A 21,454-nucleotide genomic window follows, 5' to 3' on the forward strand; every position below is an offset into this window, starting at 1 on the left:
CTTCCACCACACCCATTTTAGGAGCATTGGCTCCCCACCTGAGGCCACTGGTCCCCATCCCCCAGCTGGGTGTGCCTCCTCCTCCTCCTCCTCATCTTCCTCCTCTGGGTTCTCTAGCAAGGAGGAGGTCCCTTGGGTCTCTCCCTTCCGTGGTTTCAGTTGGTCCACAGCAAGATGCCAGCCGGCAGCTGAAGGAATTGCAGACTGATGCAAGCCATCAGATTCTTCCTCTGTCCCTGAAACCAATTCAGGGAAACTTTCCCATCATTGACGTCTAAGGAGGAGGAGGAGGAGGAGGAGGAGGAGGAGGAGGAGGACAACAATGACAAAAGGAAATCCTTTAAGACCAAGGAAACTACAGTGGCCACACACCAATGGAATTGTAATGGATTTTTCTACTATCTGGCTGAGCTACAGCAGCCTTTAAGCACTAACGCTGAATTCTGTATTGCCATCCAGGAGATATGATTTCCAGCAACTCGGACCCCTGCCATTTGTGGCTACTGAGGTTATTTTGAGAATCATACTGACGGTGATAGGGTATCTGGTGGAGTTTGTACATATGTACTGGACTCTGTATACAGTGACCTTGTGCCTCTCGATACAGCTTCGGAGGCTATGGCTGTACAGGTATGGGCACATCAGGATTTTACCATCTGTTATGTTCGTCTCCCTCCCAGTGATGTCCTGTCTCGGAATGTCTTGTGTGCGCCTTTTCTAGTCTTGGGCAACTTCAACACCCATAACCGTTTGTCTGGCAGAACAATGATCACTGACTGTGGTAAAGACATCGAAACTGTACTGGGACAACTTGATCTTTGCCTCTTGAACTCTGGTACCCCCATACAGTGAAGTGTGACACATGCAACTTATTTGGCCATGGATCTTGCACCAGCTATGCAGTGGAGAATACATGATATGATGGGTTCACCTCTCCTGTAGTCCTTAGCTCCCCGTCGCAAGGCAGTATCATTGTGGCTGTTCCGTGTACAACGGCAGCCATTTTTTTTTTGCAGCCAACCGAGCCAGTCCCCCTCCCTCAGGATGCCTCTGTAGGAAGATGGTACCCCGTTGGACTACAGAGATCGCTGTGGCCGTTAGAGATCACAGGCAGGTTCTCCAATGCCATGAGTGGTTCCCCTCACTGGAGCACCTCATTTCCTTCAAATGACTCTGTGCCAACATTTGCTACCTCGTAAAATGATGAAAGCAAGAATCCTGGAAACGGTATGTTTCACTGTTGGGTCACATACGTCTCCATCACAGTTATGGGCAAAGATCAGATGACTCTACAGTTTCCACTCCCCTGCAGGTGAACCAAGTATTTCCTCAGTGGTGCCATTTATACTTATCCAGACGCTGTTGCCAAACATTTTGCTGAGCATTATGCTCGCTCATCTCTGTCTGAACACTACCACTTTGTTTTTCATCTCGTAAAACTGCAGGTGGATCGAATGTGATTATCTTTTACTAATTGCCACCTGGAGCCATATAATGGTCCATTCAGTGGATTGGAACTCTCCACTGCCCTAGCGTATTGCTCCGATATGGTCCCAAGGCCAGACCGCATCCACAAATAAATGCTGAAACATCCCTCGGTGAATTGTCAGCATCACATCCTTGCCCTCTTTAGTCAGATCTGGAACAATGAAGAGTTCCCAACTAAGTGGCAAGAAAGCACGGTAGTTCCGGTACTGAAATCAAGTAAGATACCCCTTGAGATATACAGTTATCGCCCAGTCAGCCTTACCGATGTTCTCTTTGAAGTTGCTCGAATGCACGGTAAGGAAGGGGCTGTGTTGGCTCTTTGAGTTGTGAGGCCTTTTGGCTCCATCTCAGAGCGATTTTTACACAGGCTACTCCACGGTCTTTGCACATTGTCAGCACCTCACCGCTGTCTTTTTTTGACCCCCAGAAGACTCATGACATTGACATGACATGGTGTCACCACATCCTTACTACATTGCACAAATGGCATCTCTGGGGTCAACTCTGGATTTTTGCCAAGAACTTCCTGTCGTACTGTATGTTCCAGGTTTCAAGTAGGTGCTTCACTCATTCACGCATTCAAGAGAACGGAGTCTTGCAGGGATCAGCACTGAGTTTGCCCCTCTTTCTGATGTCCATCAATGGCCCAGTGGGGGCTGTGGGGCCCTCCTTGTATGCTGACAATTTTTGCTTTTATTGTTGCTCTTTTAGTATGGTTGTTGCTGAGCGTCACCTACAGGGTGCCGTATGAAAGGCAGGGTCATGGGCTCACATACAAGGCTTTTGTTTTTCAACCACCAGTACACGTGTCCTGCACTTTGGTTACTTTTATACTTCCCACCCACAGAGCTTTGTCTAGATGAGCAGTCAGATGATTTGTCTAGCTGCAGTTGAGATGCACAGCTTTTTGGGACTGGTCTTCGATCCCTGGCTGACATGGCTGCCTCATTTTTGCCACTGTAAGCAAAAGTGCTGGTGACACCTCGGTACACTTCACTGCTTCAGTAGCACTGCTGGGGTGGAGATCACTCTTTCCTTTTGCAGCTGTACAAAGCCCTGATTCTGTCCCGTCTTGATTATGGGAATGTTGTGTATGGTTCTGCATCACCCTCAGCAATGCCGATACTGGACCCCATTCGTCATTGTGGTGTCCGACTTGGGACAAGAGCCTTCTGGACTAGCCCTGTGAGCAGCATACTAGTTGCCGTTGCGAGTCCCTCTGTTGCCTATCAGGCACCAGCAACACCTCCTGAATTATGGTTTAACATTCGTAGCTTGCCTGAACATCACAACTCCTGTATCCTTTTTCCCTGAAGGGGAATTCCATCTTCCACAACAATGACCCAGAACTGGGTTTACAGTTGCTGCACAGCTCCAGTGTCTCTGTTCGGAAATGCAGCTTCCTCCGCAGTCACCTCTTTTCGGGGAGACAGCACATCTAACCCCCCCCCCCCCCACCCCCCACCCCCCCCTCGTGGCTTGATCCTAGACTAGACCTCGCATTTGTCTTGACGTCTCCTTTGGTCCATAAGATTCCGTTGGTCCCACGATTTTTTGCCACCAGTTATTAGCTGTCCTTGAGACCTATTTGGATTTGGAAGTGGTATTCACAGATGACTCGACAGTCGGACGTACAGGCTTTGTATACAAACACGTGCACGGTACAGTGAACTCCACCCTCCGCCAAACGGCTGGAGTGTCTTTACTGCTGAGTTCATGGCCATTAAATCAGCCCGTAGCCATTTTTGTTCTTGCACTGGCAAGAGTATCCCGATCTGTAGTGACTCCTTTAGCAGCCTTCAGGCTATAGGCCACTGTTACTTTCCTCACCCACTTATTATGGATATCCAGGATTGTGTCTCTAACCCCTATCAAGCTGGACGGCCAGCTGCAAATGTGGCTGAACTGAGTTGTTTTAGGATATCCAACAGGTACTTTTTCCAATTTAAAATTTCCTGTTGATATGGACACCTTATAATTTCGAAGTTTCCATCCATTCTATACCAAGAAGTCCCTTCTCTACAGCCTAGCCACCCGTGGTCATCGCATCTGCAGTAACGAGCAGTCCTCCTCAAAATATACCGAGGGTCTCACTAGATTAGATTAGATTAATACTAGTTCCATGGATCATGAATACGATATTTCGTAATGATGTGGAACGAGTCAAATTTTCCAATACATGACATAATTAAGTTAATATAACAACTTTTTATTTTATTTTTTTGTGTTTTAAATTTTTTTATTTGGTTTTTTCTTTTTTTCTTAATTTATATCTAAAAATTCCTCTATGGAGTAGAAGGAGTTGTCATTCAGAAATTCTTTTAATTTCTTCTTAAATACTTGTTGGTTATCTGTCAGACTTTTGATACTATTTGGTAAGTGACCAAAGGCTTTAGTGCCAGTATAATTCACCCCTTTCTGTGCCAAAGTTAGATTTAATCTTGAATAGTGAAGATCGTCCTTTCTCCTAGTATTGTAGTTATGCACACTGCTATTACTTTTGAATTGGGTTTGGTTGTTCATAACAAATTTCATAAGAGTGTATATATACTGAGAAGCTACTGTGAATATCCCTAGATCCTTAAATAAATGTCTGCAGGTGATCTTGGGTGGACTCCAGCTATTATTCTGATTACATGCTTTTGTGCAATAAATACTTTATTCCTCAGTGATGAATTACCCCAAAATATGATGCCATATGGAAGCAATGAGTGAAAATAGGCGTAGTAAGCTAATTTACTAAGATGTTTATCACCAAAATTTGCAATGACCCTTATTGCATAAGTAGCTGAACTCAAACGTTTCAGCAGATCATCAATGTGTTTCTTCCAATTTAATCTCTCATCAATGGACACACCTAAAAATTTTGAATATTCTACCTTAGCTATATGCTTCTGATTAAGGTCTATATTTATTAATGGCGTCATACCATTTACTGTACGGAACTGTATGTACTGTGTCTTATCAAAATTCAGTGAGAGTCCGTTTACAAGGGACCACTTAGTAATTTTCTGAAAGACATTATTGACAATTTCATCAGTTAATTCTTGTTTGTCAGGTGTGATTACTATACTTGTATCATCAGCAAAAAGAACTAACTTTGCCTCTTCATGAATATAGAATGGCAAGTCATTAATATATATTAAGAACAACAAAGGACCCAAGACCGACCCTTGTGGAGCCCCATTCTTGATAGTTCCCCAGTTTGAGGAATGTACTGGTCTTTGCATATTATGAGAACTGCTTATTTCAACTTTCTGCACTCTTCCAGTTAGGTATGAATTAAACCATTTGTGCACTGTCCCACTCATGCCACAATACTTGAGCTTGTCTAGCAGAATTTCATGATTTACACAATCAAAAGTCTTAGAGAGATCACAAAAAATCCCAATGGGTGGTGTTCGGTTATTCAAATCATTCAAAATTTGATTGGTGAAAGCATATATGGCATTTTCTGTTGGAAAAACCTTTCTGGAAACCAAACTGACATTTTGTTAGTACTTCATTTTTACAGATATGTGAAGCTATTCTTGAATACATAACTTTCTCCAAAATTTTGGATAAAGCTGTTAGAAGGGAGATTGGACGGTAAATGTTGACATCAGATCTATCCCCTTTTTTATGTAAAGGTATAACAATAGCATATTTCAGTCTATCAGGGAAAATGCCCTGTTCCAGAGAGCTATTACACAGGTGGCTGAGAATCTTGCTTATCTGTTGAGAACAAGCTTTTAGTATTTTGCTGGAAATGCTATCAATTCCATGTGAGTTTTTGCTTTTAAGCAAGTTTATTATTTTCCTAATTTCAGAGGGAGAAGTGGGTGAGATTTCAATTGTATCAAACTGCATAGGTATGGCGTCTTCCATTAACAGCCTAGCATCTTCTAATGAACACCTGGATCCTACTATATCCGCAACATTTAGAAAATGATTATTAAAAATATTTTCAACTTCTGACTTTTTGTTCGTAAAGTTTTCATTCAATTTGATGGTAATACTGTCTTCCTGTGCTCTTAGTTGACCTGTTTCTCTTTTAATAATATTCCAAATTGTTTTAATTTTATTATCAGAGTTGCTGATTTCAGACATGATGCACATACTTCTGGATTTTTTAATAACTTTTCTTAATATGGCACAGTAGTTTTTATAATGTTTGATAGTTTCTAGGTCGCTACTCTTTCTTGCTGTCAAATACATTTCCCTTTTCCAGTTAAAAGATACTTTTATACCCTTAGTAAGCCATGGTTTGTTACATGGTTTCTTACGAGTATATTTAACTATTTTCTTAGGAAGCAGTTTTCAAATGCATTTACAATAGTGTCATGATTTAAATTATATTTTAAATTGACAACAGGTTCATGGTACACCTCATCCCAGTCTAACTGCTGTAGGCTTTCCCTGAAATTTGCAATTGTTAAATCGTTGACTGAACGTACTACTTTGGAGGACTGTTTAGTACTGCTGAATGGAGCTATGTCATATATTGTTCCAGAGAGCCTTCACTGACCGCAACTATGCCCCCAACCTTGTACAAAAACAAATCTCCCGTGCCTTATCTTTCCAGTCTCCCACCACCTCCCTAAGTCCCACAGTTCGGCCACAGAGGAGCATTCTCCTCGTAACTCAGTACCATCAGCGACTGGAGCAACTGAATTACATTCTCCGCCAGGGTTTAGATTACGTCTCGTCATGCCCTGAAGTGAGAAATGTCCTGCCCACTATCCTTCCCACCCCTCCTACCGTGGTGTTCAGCCGTCCACTGAACCTACACAATATACTTGTCCATCCTTACACAACCCCAGCTCTCAATCCCTTAACTAATGACTCCTACCCCTGTGATAGACCTAGATGAAAGACCTGTCCCATACATCCTCCTACCACTACCTACTCCAGTCCTGTCACTAACATCACTTATCCCATCAAAAACAGGGATACCTTTGAAACCAGTCATGTGATTTACAAGCTAAGCTGCAACCACTGTGCTGCATTCTATGTAGGCATGACAACCAACAAGCTGTCAGTCCCCATGAATGGCCACCGACAAACTGTGGCCAAAATACAAGTGGACCACCCTGTTGTTGAACACTCTGCGAAACGTGATATCCATCATCTCAATGACTGCTTCACAGCCTGTGCAATATGGATCCTTCCCACCAACACCATCTTTTCTGAATTGCACAGGTGGGTACTTTCCCTGCAATACATCCTACATTCCTCTAACCCTCGTGGCCTCGACCTTTGTTAGTCACTGTCCTCACCCACCCAGCCCCTTGCCTGGTCCCCTTTCAGCACTACACAGCCATAATTTCACAGCCACACCCAGTCTTTTAATTTCTTTTTATTTCTTTCCTTTTCGCTACTTACTCCCTCCCCCATCCACACCTTCTCTCCTGCCCTCCGTCTAGACTGCAGCACTTCACTGTCCGCCACTCCCACCATACTATCCCTCCCCCTCCCCACTCCAACCTACTCCTTACCCCCACCCAGTCGCCACTCCCATCATGCACTGGTGCTGCTGCTCGCAGTGTGGTTTCAGTTCTCCGAGACTGCAGACGTGTTTGCAAGTTGCGTTAGTGCACGTGTGTGTGTGTGTGTGTGTGTGTGTGTGTGTGTGTGTGTGTGTGTGTGTGCGTGCGTTTGTGCTGCTGACAAAGGCCTTAATGGCCGAAAGCTATAATTGTGTGAATTTTGTTGTTGTGCCTATCGCGACTCAGCATCTCCGCTATATGGTAAGTAGCAATTTTCCTTCTCTGGTATTGTTGAATTTTATGTAGGCTACTTTTTCAACATACTGCTGTGATTTTTCTCTTTAACTGTTTTTCCAATACTTTCTACTATATTTAATAAATATTTGTTAAATGTATTTACTACTTGTGACTCTTCATTTATAGCCTGCATGTTCACCTGATTTCACTGGGGTAAATTCAAAGATGAAGATTATACACCACACGGCTGACAACCAAGAGAATTAAAATATCTCGTTGTTGCAGCACTTGTTGTGATATCAAAGGAATCTCGTTGGTCTGTCCACATAAAACCTAAATGTTGTAATTTCTTCAAAACTGCTAATTGGATTTTAAAGAGAGAAATGCTGTCAAATTTGTCCCTTTTTGAACTATGATAGTAGCAGCAGAAATTACTATAGTTCTGTTTGAAAAAGCAAAGTTGAATTCTGTGATAAATGTAGTCAGGAAAAGAGACTGCATGTTGTTTACTGTCAAATTTTCCACGTTTAGTGTCGACTTTCCATAGCACATTTGGGTGAAAACAGAATTACGATGTTTTAAACAGTTCCAGTGGACATCTTGGCTGAATCAGACTGTATAAGCAGCAAATGGCAGACAGTGGTCCTAACAGTAAGAGCCCCCACTGCTCTGCACTTTTCCTCCCCTTCCAGTTCCCACTGTCTGTTTCATCTGCTCACTGTAACACTACACTCCCGTTCACAACTGAAAGTACCATATGCCAGTTATCCCTGCTTTTCTGAAGATTGTAGTGATGTAACTGTGTTCTGCGTGGTAGTTCCATTTTAATTTATTTTTATACATTCACGTCCATACTCTGCTAACCACAGTGAAAGGCATGATGGGAGGTACATCCCATGGTAGGATTTTGTGTGTGTGTGTGTGTGTGTGTGTGTGTGTGTGTGTGTGTGTGTGTGTGAGAGAGAGAGAGAGAGAGAGAGAGAGAGAGAGAGATCTTGTGAAATTACTCTCTGTACAATAGTATTTTCTAATTTTCCTTATTCTTTCATTTTAGGCCCGCTTAGCTGCAGAAACGCAAGCAAAAGAACTTGAAGAAATCCACAAAGAGGAGGAAAGAAGGCTTCAGGACTTGGAAGATGTTCGTCGCAGACTTGAAAAATTACTAGAGGAAGAAACTCAGGCGAAGCGAGATGAAGAAATTGTGAGGAATCTCCAAGCGAGGTGCGATTTTAAACTCTTGTTAGGCAGTGGACTCCTGTCACTACCCAACCTGCTTTACAACTGTCCAGACAGTGGCTGCCCCTCCGTAACTTTTCATTGTGGTCTTCATTCCAAATACTGATAAGGTGCAGCTTTCAGTGCTAGTTTCTCCTGTGCAAGGCTCGTCATCTCTGCATAACTGTTGCAATCTTCGTATACTGATTGTAAATTAACTAATCCGTGATGCCACGGTATCTGTTCTACAAACCAATCCCTTCTTTTAGCCAAGTTGTGTTATAAACTGATTTTTCCCCCCTTTCAGTTCAGTACCTCCTGACTAGGTACCTGATCCACTCAATCTACAGCATTTCAGATGGAAGCTTTTGATGCTACTGGCATGCTACATTTTAATCCCCAGTACTTCAGCAATTGTCTATTGCTTTATTTGTCAAATAGCAAAACTCCTCTCCTACTTACAGTGTCTAATATGACTCCATCAGCATCTTATGCTTTAATTTGACCACATTCCTTTGCCCTTGTTTTATTATTTTAAATATTCGTACCTGCTGTCAGGGCGTTATCCTTTCTGTTCACCTGATCTTCCCAATCATTTACAATCTGACACAATTGCATTGTCAACAGAAAACCTCCAAGCTTTAATTCCTCCTTCCAGAAATTTAATTTTGTATATGAATTTCTCTTTGGTTTTCCTTACTGCTTGGCCAATGTACAGATTCAGTGAAATGGTGGACTGGTTATAACATTCCTATTCCCTTCCCTACTACATTTATTGCAGTCTGCATTCTGTATAGGTTGTAGATAACCTTTCACTCCCTTTACTTCATCCCTGCTACCATCAGAATATCAAAGAGTGTTGTTATTGTTGTTGTAGTTGTTGTTGTTGTGGTCTTCAGTCCTGAGACTGGTTTGATGCAGCTCTCCATGCTACTCTATCCTGTGCAAGCTTCATCATCCCCCAGTACTTACTGCAACCTACATCATTCTGAATCTGCTTAGTGTATTCATCTCTGGGTCTCCCTCTACGATTTTTACCCTCCACGCTGCCCTCCTATGCTAAATTGGCGATCCCTTGATGCCTCAGAACATGTCCTACCAACCTGTCCCTTCTTCTTGTCAAGTTGCGCCACAAACTCCTCTTCTCCCCAATTCTATTCAGTACCTCCTCATTAGTTACGTGATCTACCCATCTAATATTCAGCATTCTCCTGTAGCACCACATTTCGAAAGCATCTATTCTCTTCTTGTCTAAACTATTTATCGTCCATGTTTCACTTCCATACATGGCTTCACTCCATACAAATACTTTCAGAAACGACTTCTTGACACTTAACTCTATACTCGATGTTAATAAATTTCTCTTCTTCAGAAACCCTTTCCTTGCCATTGCCAGTCTACATTTTATATCCTCTCTACTTCGACCATCATCAGTTATTTTGCTCCCCAAATAGCAAATCTCCTTTACTACTTTAAGTGTCTCATTTCCTAATCTAATTCCCTCAGCATCAGCTGACTTAAATCGACTACATTGCATTATCCTCGTTTTGCTTTTGTTGATGTCCATCTTATATCCTCCTTTCAAGACACTGTCCATTCTGTTCAACTGCTCTTCCAAGTCCTTTGCTGTCTCTGACAGAGCTACAATGTCATCAGCGAACCTCAAAGTTTTTATTTCTTCTCCATGGATTTTAATACCTACTCCGTATTTTTCTAGCTTGGCCACAATAATTCGTTCACTATGCTATTTGTAGTAGCTTACCCGCACTCCTATTTTTTATTCATTATTAAACCTACTCTTGCATTACCCCTATTTGATTTTGTATTTATAACCCTGTATTCACCTGACCAAAAGTCCTGTGTCTCCTGCCACCGAACTTCACTAATTCCCTCTATATCTGACTTTAACCTATCCATTTCCCTTTTTAAATTTTCTAACCCACCTGCCCGATTAAGGGATCTAACATTCCACACTCCAATTCGTAGAACGCCAGTTTTCTTTCTCCTGATGACAACGTCCTCTTGAGTAGTCCCCGCCCGGAGATCCAAATGGGGGACTATTTTACCTCCAGAATATTTTACCCAAGAGGACGCCATCATACAGTTAAGCTGCATGCCCTCGGGAAAAATTACGGCTGTAGTTTCCCCTTGCTTTCAGCCATTCGCAGTACCAGCACAGCAAGGCCTTTTTGTTTAGTGTTACAAGGCCAGATCAGTCAATCATCGAGACTGTTGCCCCTGCAGCTACTGAAGAGGCTGCCGCCCCGCTTCAGGAACCACACGTTTGTCTGACCTCTCAACAGATACCCCTCCGTTGTGGTTGCATCTACGGTACAACCATCTGTATCGCTGAGGCACCCAAGCCTCCCCACCAACGGCAAGGTCCATGGTTCATTGGGGGGGGGGGGGGGGTCAAAGAGTGTATTTAAGTCAAAATTGTCAAAAGTTTTCTCTAAATCTGCAAACACTGTAGACTTAGGTTGCCTTTTTTCAGTCTGTCTTTTAAGATAAGTCAAAGGGTCAGTATTGCCTTTTGTGTTCGTACATTTCTCCGGAATCCAAACTGACCTTTCCCAAGGTGGTGTCTACCAGTCGATGTGTTCTTCTGATGGTTTAGTAATAATCATACCACTTAGCACATGGAATTACGATTATTACATTCTTCTTGCAGTCTAAGGATGTTTTGCCTGTCTCATGTATTGTTGTATTCCAGTAGAACAGTTTTAACATAGTTGGTCCTCCAGGATCTCTGATTATAACTAATGTGTTCTACCGAGGGTCTTTGTTTCAACTTTGGTCTTTCAGTGCTCTGTCAAATTCTTCTTGCAGTATCACAAATCCCATCTCATATTTATTGACTTACCCTTCTCTTTCTATATCCGTGCTGTCCAAGTCATTTCCTATATATCCACCCTTCCCTTCTTTTCTCAGTTTGTCTTGTCATCTGAAATTTTGATGTTCACAAAGCTGCTTATCTTTTCTCTTAAAATTTCCATTAGGTACTGTCTAGCTTTCTGCTAACCACATATGCTTTTACAGTCTCGCATTTGTCCTCTAGTCTTCTAGGTTAGCCACTTTGCACTTCCTATCAGTCTGTTTTTTTTTTTTAGACATATGTATCCACTTTTGTCTGCTTCATTTGCTGCTTGTTAATGTTTCTCCTTTGATCAGTTAAATTTAACATCTTATGTGTTATCCAAGGATTTCTATTGTGTATTGTGAATTTAATTGTCCTTCTGCTGTCTTAACTATCCCACCTTTTGTAATTCTGTATTTGTTTTTCGTTCTGTTCCTTTGCTCTGTTTGTCAACAGATGTCTAATATCCTGAAATGTTCAGCAAATTCTTCCTTCAACTTATTTAGGAACAATCTCCTTAACTTTTTTCCTGCAGTTTCTTTAGTTTTAATCCAAAATATGCAAGAAGTAAATTATGGCCCAAGTCAACACGTTCCTGTGGAAATGATTTTCAGTTTCAAATCATGTTTCAAAACCTATTTTATACAGTTCTGTGATAAACTTCAGAGCTTCCAGTGTTTCAGAGTCTCTTATGTGGTTATAACTTTCTTTCATTATTTTTAATGAAGTGTTAGCAAGGAAAAAATTATGCTCTATGTAAAGATTTATCCGGCAGCTTCTTTCTTTCATTTCTTTTCTACAATCTGTCATCTAATGTTATTTTCCCTTTTCTTCCTTTTCATACTGTTGAATTCCAGTCCTCCAAAACAATCAGATTTTTATCTTCCTTAATTACCTGAATATTTTTTCTTCCTCGTTATATATTATTTCAGTCTCTCCATCATTCTTGAACCTCATAGGCATATAAACTTGTACTTGTTGTTGGCTCATGTCCATCTTAGTTGCAATAATGCATTCACTATACTGTTCTTAGTACCATAACTTGCCTGCATTTCTATTATCTTGTTCTTTATTAGACCTATTCCTGCATTATCCCTGTTTGATATTGTTTTTATAACCCCATATTCATTTGACCAGAAGTTGTTAAATTTTCTAACCTATCTGCTCAGTTAAGGGATCTACCAGTCCCCACCCTGACTTGTAGAGAGCTAGTTGTGTTTTTCCTGATGTCATCCTTCTGAGTAGCACTTGTCCAGAGGTTTAAATTGGGTACTTACTCGAAGAGGATGCCATCTTCATTAAGTCCTATCTATAGCTGCAGGCCCTCAGTAGAAATAACAGCTGTAGTTTCTGCTGTTCACAGTACCAATATACCAAGGCCATGTTGTCCAATTTTACAAGTCCATATCAGTCCATCAGCCAGACTGTTGCTCCTACCGCTACTGAGAAGGCCACTTTCCCAATGTTCAAAGTGACATGAAAAATTAATACTGAATAGAGATAGAAAATTTTTTTGTGACCTGAAACATAGCCCCCAGTGGTCACCTGACTCTTTGGTGAGTATGTGCTTGGCTGCCTCGGGGCCACACCCTTTGCAGCAGTGCTTTCTCTTTCTGTGTTGCAAACCTACACTTCGACTATCACTTACCTCCTCCGGCTTTCCGTCAGATGATCCTTTGAGTGCACCTTACTTGGACTTGTTTCAATTTTGGTCTCAATTTCTAGTTTCGCTCGCAGCACTACATTCCTGGGTTTGACCTTCCATCTTTTCCAAATTTTACACAAGTGTGTGTGTCATGCAGGGAAGGTTGCCCACTGTGATGTATGCTCAACCTTTGTGCCCTTCCACCATGGCACACTTCCTTCCTGTTGTCATAGCATGCCCAAAACCCACCACAGTAGCCATCCCACTGTGAGAGGTGGCAGGGGTCGTCGAGTACCTGCACGATGGTAGCCCCCTGACCGCGCAGTGATCACACTGTCGGTGCCAGCACTACACACTAGTTACGTATGCCACAGAGTATGTACCCATCATGACTGGGGCACGGGGGCTCCCAGCAATGGATTACTGGCCAGGTAGCCATTGCTGCGGCTGCGTGGTGCCCATGGGGAGAGCCCTCATTTGGAGTGAGTGGCACTGTGGTGGATAATTCGCACATGAAGCGATTTAGTTTCTCCCACTGGTGATCACATGGCTGCAGCAGTCTCTTCAAATGGAAAGGCCTTGTATAATGCAGCAATCCCAATGCATTCTCTTCCCTTGCCACACCTTGAGTGGAATGCAGGACTAAATGACAAGGAGCAAAATCCTCCCCCAATACCTGGTCTGTACCAGGGCTGACAGGGACACCTTTTTGGCCTCAAAGGCTTAATTTTTTTTAGTAGAAAACACTGAAGACAAATGTGGGGAAGTTGGAACCATCTCTAAGATGAAGAGCGGTTCCCTCTTCATTAAAACATCATCTCCTGCCCAGTCACAGTCACTCTCTCTTGTGAAAGGTTCAGTGACATCCCCATGACTCTCACTCCCCACTGGAGTCTCAATATACCCAGGGTGTCCTCTTTCACCATGCACTCCTTTGCAATCTGATGTTGAGCTGCGGGCCAACTTAGAGCGACAAGGTGCGCACTTCATCCATTGTGTCTGCAGGGGACCAAGGGAAAAACAGAGTTGCTACTGGGACCTTCATCTTGAATTTTGAAGGTGATACATTGCCTCAGAAGGTCAGGTTGGTGGTCTGCCGTTGCGATGTTAAATGCTGTTTTCCTCCTCATACGAGACGCTTCAGGTGTGTGAATTCAGATGTATGTCTACCCACTGGACCGCTACCCCTGTCTGCAGGAATTGCAGGCGTCTAGTGTATGTGAATGTTCCTTGTGCCCCTCCACCAATCTGTGTAAACTGTGCTGAGCCCCACTCTTCCTACTCACCAGATCACTCCATTTTTTTAAGTGTGAGAAGAAAATCCAGAAGTATAAGGCACTGGACAAGCTCACATATCAAGAGGCCAGAAAAAAATGAGTGTCTTAGTCCCAGACAAATGACACAATCCAATGCTACAGCTGCAACATTGTTGTCTTCTCTATCACTGGTGCCTTCATCTGTTGCGCTTCTTACTGTGGGCCCTTAGAGCCACCTCCTGATAACTGTCCCCCCCCCCCCCCCTTCTTGTGCTTCCACTGCACCCACTTTGGGAACATTGGCTCCCCACCTGTTGGGCACACCAGTCCTCAGCTACCAGCTGGAGGAACATCATCCTCCTTGTGCTTCTCTAGCTAGGAAGAGGTCCGTTGGTACTCATCCTTCCATGGTCCTTGGTACTCATTCTTCCATGGTTCCTGCTGGTCCACAGCCAGACGGCAGCCAGTGGCTGAAGGAGCCACATGCTGCTAGCCGATGAACGTCTCATTCTTCCTCTGTCCTGAAATCAGTTCACGAAAACCTTCTCAGTCTTCTTTTTCTAACGAGCAGAAGGATGAAAAGAAGTCCTCTAAGATGATGGAAACACCAGTGGCCTCTCCCCCACTGGCCTCTGCTTGTATCCTTCTGTGCCCGAGGTGCAGATCACGGTGGTGCCCGAGGCACCAGACTTCCTCAGGTAACATGCCAACATGCCATGGAACCTACGTCAGTGGATCCCCTGATGTTCAGCCAGTGGCAATACGTAACCCGGGATGAGAACCTGCCCCTTCTGGTTGCTTCATTTCCCCACAGTATTCGTACAGTCTGATCATCCAGCAGAATTGTAACAGAATTTTCACTACCTGGCTGAGCAATAGCAGCTTTTTAACACATACCCTGCATTCTGTATTGCCATCCAGGAAACATAATTTCCGGCTACTTGCTCCCCTACCATTCATGGCTACCAAGGTTATGTTAAGAACTTACTGACTGTGGGAGGGTATCGGGTAGAATTTGTACATACGTGCTGAACTCCATATACAGTTTCTTTGTGCCTCTTGATACACCACTGGAAGCTCTAGCTGTTGGGGTATGGGCACATCAGGATTTTACTGTCTCTTATGTTTATCTCCCTCCTGATGATCTCATGTCCCAGGATGTACTGTATGGAGTATTCTCTCAGCTCCCTGCACCTTTCTTAGTCTTGGGTGACTTCAAGACCCATAAACCTTTGTGTGGTGGAACAATGATCACTGACTGTGGCAAAGAAATTGAAACTTTACTGGGACAACTCTATCTTTGCCTCTTGAACTCTGGTACCGCCATACAGTGAAGTGTGACACATGGAACTTATTTGGCCATTGATCTTCTACCAGCTACGCACTGGTGAGTACATGATATCGTTTGTGGTCGTGACCACTTCCCACTCTTCCTGTTCCTCCCTCAACATTGCTCCCCTTTACGCCTGCCCAAATGGGTTCTGCATAATGCTGCCAGGGATGGGCTCACCTCTGCTTTAGTCCTTAGCTCCCCGCCACAAGGCAGTATTGATGTAGCTGTTCAGCATACAACAGCAGCCATTGTGTTGGCAGCCAACCGAGCCAGTCCCTCTTCCTCAGGATGCCTCCGTAGGAAGATGGTACCCTGTTGGACTACAGAGATCGCTGTGGCCATTGGAGATTACAGGCGAGTTCTCCAATGCCATAAGTGGTTCCCCTCATTGAAGCGCCTCAGTGCCTTTAAACAACTCTGCGCCCAAATTTGCTACCTTACAAATTTCTGAAAGCAAGAATCCTGGAAACGGTATGTTTCACTGTTGGGTCACATACCTCTCCATCACAGTTATGGGCAAAGATCAGATGACTCGTTTCCACTCCCCCGCAGGTGAACCAAGTATTTCCTCAGTGGTGCCATTTATACTAATCCAGACACTGTTGCCAAACGTTTTGCTGAGCATTATGCTCGCTCATCTCTGTCTGAGCACTACCACATTGTCTCTCGTCTTGTAAACCTGCAGTTGGATTGAATGTGCTTATATTTTACTAATTGCCACCTGGAGCCATATATAATGCTCCATTCAGTGGATAGGATTCTCCATTGCCCTAGCATATTGCTCTGATAGAGTCCCAAGGCGAGACCGCATCCACAAATAAATACTGAAATATCCCAAACATCCCTCAGTGAATTGTCGGCATCACATCCTGCACTCTTTAGTCAGATCTGGAATAATGAAGAGCTCCCAACTAAGTGGTGAGAAAGCACGATAGTTCCATTACTGAAATCACGTAAGATCCCCCTCGAGATGTACAGTTATCACCCAATCAGCCTTACTGATGTTCTCTGTAAGTTACTCGAATGCATGGTGAGCAAGGGGCTGTGTTGACTCCTCGAGTCACAAGGCCTTTCGGCTCCATCTCAGGGCAGTTTTCACAAAGGCCACTCCACGGACTTTGCGCATCATCAGCAGCTCATAACTGTATTTTACGTTCTCCAGAAGGCTTATGACATGACATGACATGACATGGTGTCACCACATCCTTACTACATTGTACAAATTGCGTTTCTGGGGTCCACTCCGGATGTTTGTCAAGAACTTCCTGTCACACTGTATGTTGTGGATTCAAGTAGGTGCTTCACTCAGTACCCCACGTATTCAAGAGAACGGGGTCTTGCAGGTATCTGCCCTGAGCATCACCTTCTTTCTGATGGCCATCAATGGCCCAGTGGCAGCTGTGGGGTATTTGGTATCGCTCTCCTTGTGTGCTGTCAATTTTTGCTTTTATTATTGCTCCTCTTGTATGGTTGTTGTTGAGGGTCACGTACAGAGTGCCGTACATAAGGCGGAGTCATGGTGTCTCACCTGTGGCGTTTGCTTTTCAGCCGCCAGGACTTGTGTCGTGGTCACTTTTGCACTGCTCACCCACACCCAGACCTGTTCCTAGATAATCAGTTACTTCTTGCAGTTGAGACGCACAGCTTTTTTCGACTGGTCTTTGTTCCCCGGCTGACGTGGCTTCCCCATCTTTGCAACCATAAGCAAAAGTGCTGATGATACCTCAGTACACTTGACTGCTTCAGTAACACTAGCTGGGGTGCAGATCACTCTACCCTTTTGCAGCTCTACGAAGCCCTGATTCTGTCCCGTCTCGATTACAGGAGTCTTGCGTACAGTTTTGCATCACCCTCAGCATTGCGGATACTGGACCCCATTCGTGATTGTGGTGTCCAACTTGCAGAAAGAGCATTGTGAACTGGCCTTATGAACAACATACTAGTTGATGTTGGAATCCCTGTATTTCCTATTAGGCACCATCAATATCTGCTGAATCCCACTATACACATTTGTAGCTTCCTGAACATCCCAACTCTCGTGTCATTATCCCTGGAAGGAAGCTGCATCTCCCACAACAGCGACCCAGAACTGAATATACCATTGCTGCATGCCTCCAGTGTCTCTGTTCGGAACTACAACTTCCTCCTTTGTTGCCTCTGGTCAGGGATACCTCGCATCTACCTCCGTGGCTTGTGCCCTGACCTCGGATTTTTCTCAAAATCTCTCTTTGTTCAAAAGATTCTGTTGACCCTGAAATTTTTCATTGCCTGTTCTTCATTGTCCTTGAGATGTATCCGGGTTCGGAAGTGGTATTCGTTGAAGGCTCAACAGTCAAAGGCCAAACAGATTTTGCTACACACGTGCTCGGTGTAGTGAACGCCACCCTCTGCCAAACTGGTGGTGTGTCTGTACTGCCAAGTTGATGACCATTAAATTAGCCCTTAGCCATGTTTGTTCTTGCACTGGCAATAGTATCCTGATCTGTAGTAACTCCCATAGCAGCCTTCAGCTATAGACCAGTGCTGCTCTCCTTACCCACTGGTTACAGCTATGCATGATCTTGTCTCTGACCTCCATCAGGGTGGACGGCCAGTTATTTTCATTTCGACTCCTGGTCATGTTGGGATTTCGGGAAATGAATGAGCTGACCATTTGGCCGAGATGACCACCATGATGCTAATTCTGGAAGTTGGGGTCCCAGTACCAGAATCTTGAACTCAGATTGATCTGCCCTGATCTCCCCAAACTAACTGAGGACAATTAAGGAGACCATGACCATGTGACAGTCTTCCCTGCATGCTTCTTGCACGGTATCCGTGTCCTCCATAGACTTCACATTGACCACACTTGGTTGACCCATGGCCACATTCTCAGACATGAGGTTCCACCTCTCTGCTGACGCAGAGCCTTCCTGATGGAGGCCTACTTACTCATAGACTGCCCTAATTTGACTGCTTTGAGGCAGCATCTTGATCTTCCTGACACAATACCTCTGGTGCTCACAGACGATGCCAAAGTGGCTTACTTAGTGTTAAGTTTTGCTCGCAAAGGTGTTAAGTTTTGCCTGCGAATATGGTTTCTATTTATCCCCCCCACAGGTCCCCTTGTGGTCGTTGCTGAGTGGCCCAGCCTGGCCTATACCCTTTCCACCTTTTTATTCTCTTTCATTTCTTGGTGTTAACACATTGTGTTTACTGATATTTTGAGGATTTGTCTGTGCTGTCCTTTTTTTGTGCTTTTATCTCTGTTTTTAAATTTTTTATTGTGTTAGTTCCATTTAGGCTTCCAGGATTTGCCTTTCGCCTCTTTCCTTTGACGACTACTGCTGGTTTGCCACATAATGGGTGAAGGGGCAAATGACCTTACAGTTTAGTCACTTTCACTCCAAACCAACTGACCGACTGACCAACCTTAAAAGTAGATAATCAGATAATGTGTAAAGGGGTGCCTAACCCAGTATATTTATTTTTCATTTGAATTTCCAGGGATTCTAAAGCTCTTGCTTTGTACTTGCTGAGAAATAACATAACCTATCTGTAGGAGACATAATATGTATAGCAAAATCTGTATGAAAATTATTTGTGTTTAAAATTATTTTGGATTTGTAATACATAGCTCAACTGAAATTGAATTTTGTTATAGGCAACTCTACCACTACAAAGTAAGTAAATGGAAAAAGGAATTAAGATTACAAATATCTTCACTGAAAAGATATAAAACATGTACAAAGCAAATTTAATCCATGTAAAGAAGAAAGAAAAATTATCAGAGTTGGGTAGACATCATGCCAGAGTATGATAGGGATGTTGCCTTTCACCGCTCTTGTTTATTATTTGTTTGAATACAGTCATCAGAAACTGGAGTCAAACACCACATGGCTTTGCTCAAATCAACGGAAACACAAAACTGTGCTTTACTTTCTGCAAATGATTTCTCTCTTCTGGCATCTTCAGAGAATAACTTGCAGTGTTTTGTACATGATTTACAATTTTAGCAGAGAAATACAGCATAGGCAACAATGCCCCCCCCCCCCCCCCCCCCCCAAAAAAAAAAACACAAATTCTCTGTAAACAAACTCTGTTGGAAAGTAACAAATACAAAGAAAGAGCTGTTTCAAAAATGAAATTGTGGAAATAGTGAACACATTCATTATCCTGTAAGGAAGAAATAGGCTTAGCTATAAAAGACACCAACTATACAAAAACTAGAGGAATCATTAATGTAACGAGACTGTCTCTAGTCCAGAAGCACACCAGAATATGCCTTTGTAAGACCTCTGCTGTTTTATGTTAGTGAAGCCTGGACAATGAAATCTAATTGCTAAAAGACTATAAGCTTAAATCCTTGAGAGGAACAGTTACACCAGTGGAGATCATGAAAGGAATGAAGATATGTTGAGGGTTGTAAAATACATAATATAGAGAACTACATAAAAACTAGATAAAAGTCTACAACAAATGTGCTTGACGAGGATCCCAAAATCCGTGCTACAGAAGTGGCAGGAGAATTTTTCAATGAGATCGTAAGAGGCCAAGAGGTGTTACACATGGAAGGGAAAAGATGTAGTAGTTTGTCAGAAACCTCTGTGATGTCTGGTTATCTTATTTACCCACTTTTTTACTGTTGCTAACAGTGAATACCTACTTTGCCTCTCTTAGCTCCATTTTTCCAGGAGGTAATTCTGTATGCCAACATAATTGAAAACTCCAGTCAGTGGGTGGTATGTCTAAGTGCAATACATGTCAAAGTGAGGTGCTTAACTTGTTTATCTCTAGTTCTGCTTATAAACCATCTGAACCTTTTTGAATGTTATGCTCAGTATTTTATTTGGTGGAAGTTTCTAGTACTAACAACTTTTCATTTGTTTGAGATTGCTTAAACTATTTCCTGTGAGCTATTTTTAGGCAAATAGGAGAGTCACTCCAAAAGAAATGCACAAGGTTGTCCCAAACATCCAATTTTTTCCATACCTTCAGTATTTTTACAGTATGTTGATACATTCGTAAGAGACAGAATGTCATTTTTCAGCATAAACTTCATTCCTTCCCACTGCCTTACAGCTCTGTGGAATTAAGGCAAGGATACCTGCATGGTAGCATCCAGGAGGAAACATGGAAGGAGCCTCCACAAATGATTGTGGTATAGAGAAAACAATTGGCAACACCCGTGAAACATTGTACTAAGGTCAATAGCTAATCTGTCCACCAATGCGAAACATGTGAGAAACATCAGAATTCGATGGTAAACCCACACAGTTGATAATTTTCACGACCAAAAATTGTGAAAATATTGAAGCAAAAATCAAACTATGAAAAATACAGGATGGAATGTAACAATATTATGAAAAGGAAAGTTGCTACTCACCATATAGTGAAGATGTTGACTCGCAGGTAGGCACAACAAAAAGACTGCCACAAATAAATAAATCTTTTGGCCATAAGGCCTTCAACAATAGATGTAGACACACACACACACACACACACACACACACACACACACACACAAAAACTGCAGTCTCAGGAAATTGAAACCACACTCCGAGCAGCATCACCAGTGCATGATGGGAGTGGTGACTGGGTGGGTGTAAGGAGGAGGCTGGGGCGGGGAGGGGGAGGGATAGTATGGTGGGAGTGGTGGACAGTGAAGTGCTGCAGTCTAGAAGGAGGGCAGGAGAGAAGGTTTGGAGGGGGAGGGTGTAAGTAGCGGAAAGGAGAGAAATAAAAAGTAATTAAAAGACTGGGTGTGGCTGTGAAATGATGGGTGTGTAGCACTGGAATGGGAACAGGGAGGGGGCTGGATGGGTGAGGACAGTGACTAACAAAGGTCGAGGCCAGGAGGGTTAGAGGAATGTAGGATGTATTGCAGAGAGAGTTCCTACCTGCGCAATTCAGAAAAGCTGGTGTTGGTGGGAAGGATCCATATGCCACAGGCAGTGAAGCAGTCATTGAAATGAA

The 21,454-nt window shown here is 43.2% G+C and overlaps 1 protein-coding gene across 1 annotated transcript in view; it reads left to right on the forward strand.

Moving 5' to 3' along the window:
• The window catches only part of LOC124797682 (differentially expressed in FDCP 6 homolog), a 134,949-nt gene that overhangs the window by 71,375 nt on the left and 42,120 nt on the right, over nt 1-21,454 (forward strand). Inside the window, exon 7 of the mRNA XM_047260804.1 lies at nt 8,248-8,414. Within this exon, the coding sequence (XP_047116760.1) occupies nt 8,248-8,414 (167 nt within the window). The remainder of the gene's footprint in view (nt 1-8,247; nt 8,415-21,454) is intronic.

This window comes from Schistocerca piceifrons, chromosome 1, assembly GCF_021461385.2.
Source record: "Schistocerca piceifrons isolate TAMUIC-IGC-003096 chromosome 1, iqSchPice1.1, whole genome shotgun sequence".
Taxonomy (NCBI): Eukaryota; Metazoa; Arthropoda; class Insecta; order Orthoptera; family Acrididae; genus Schistocerca; species Schistocerca piceifrons.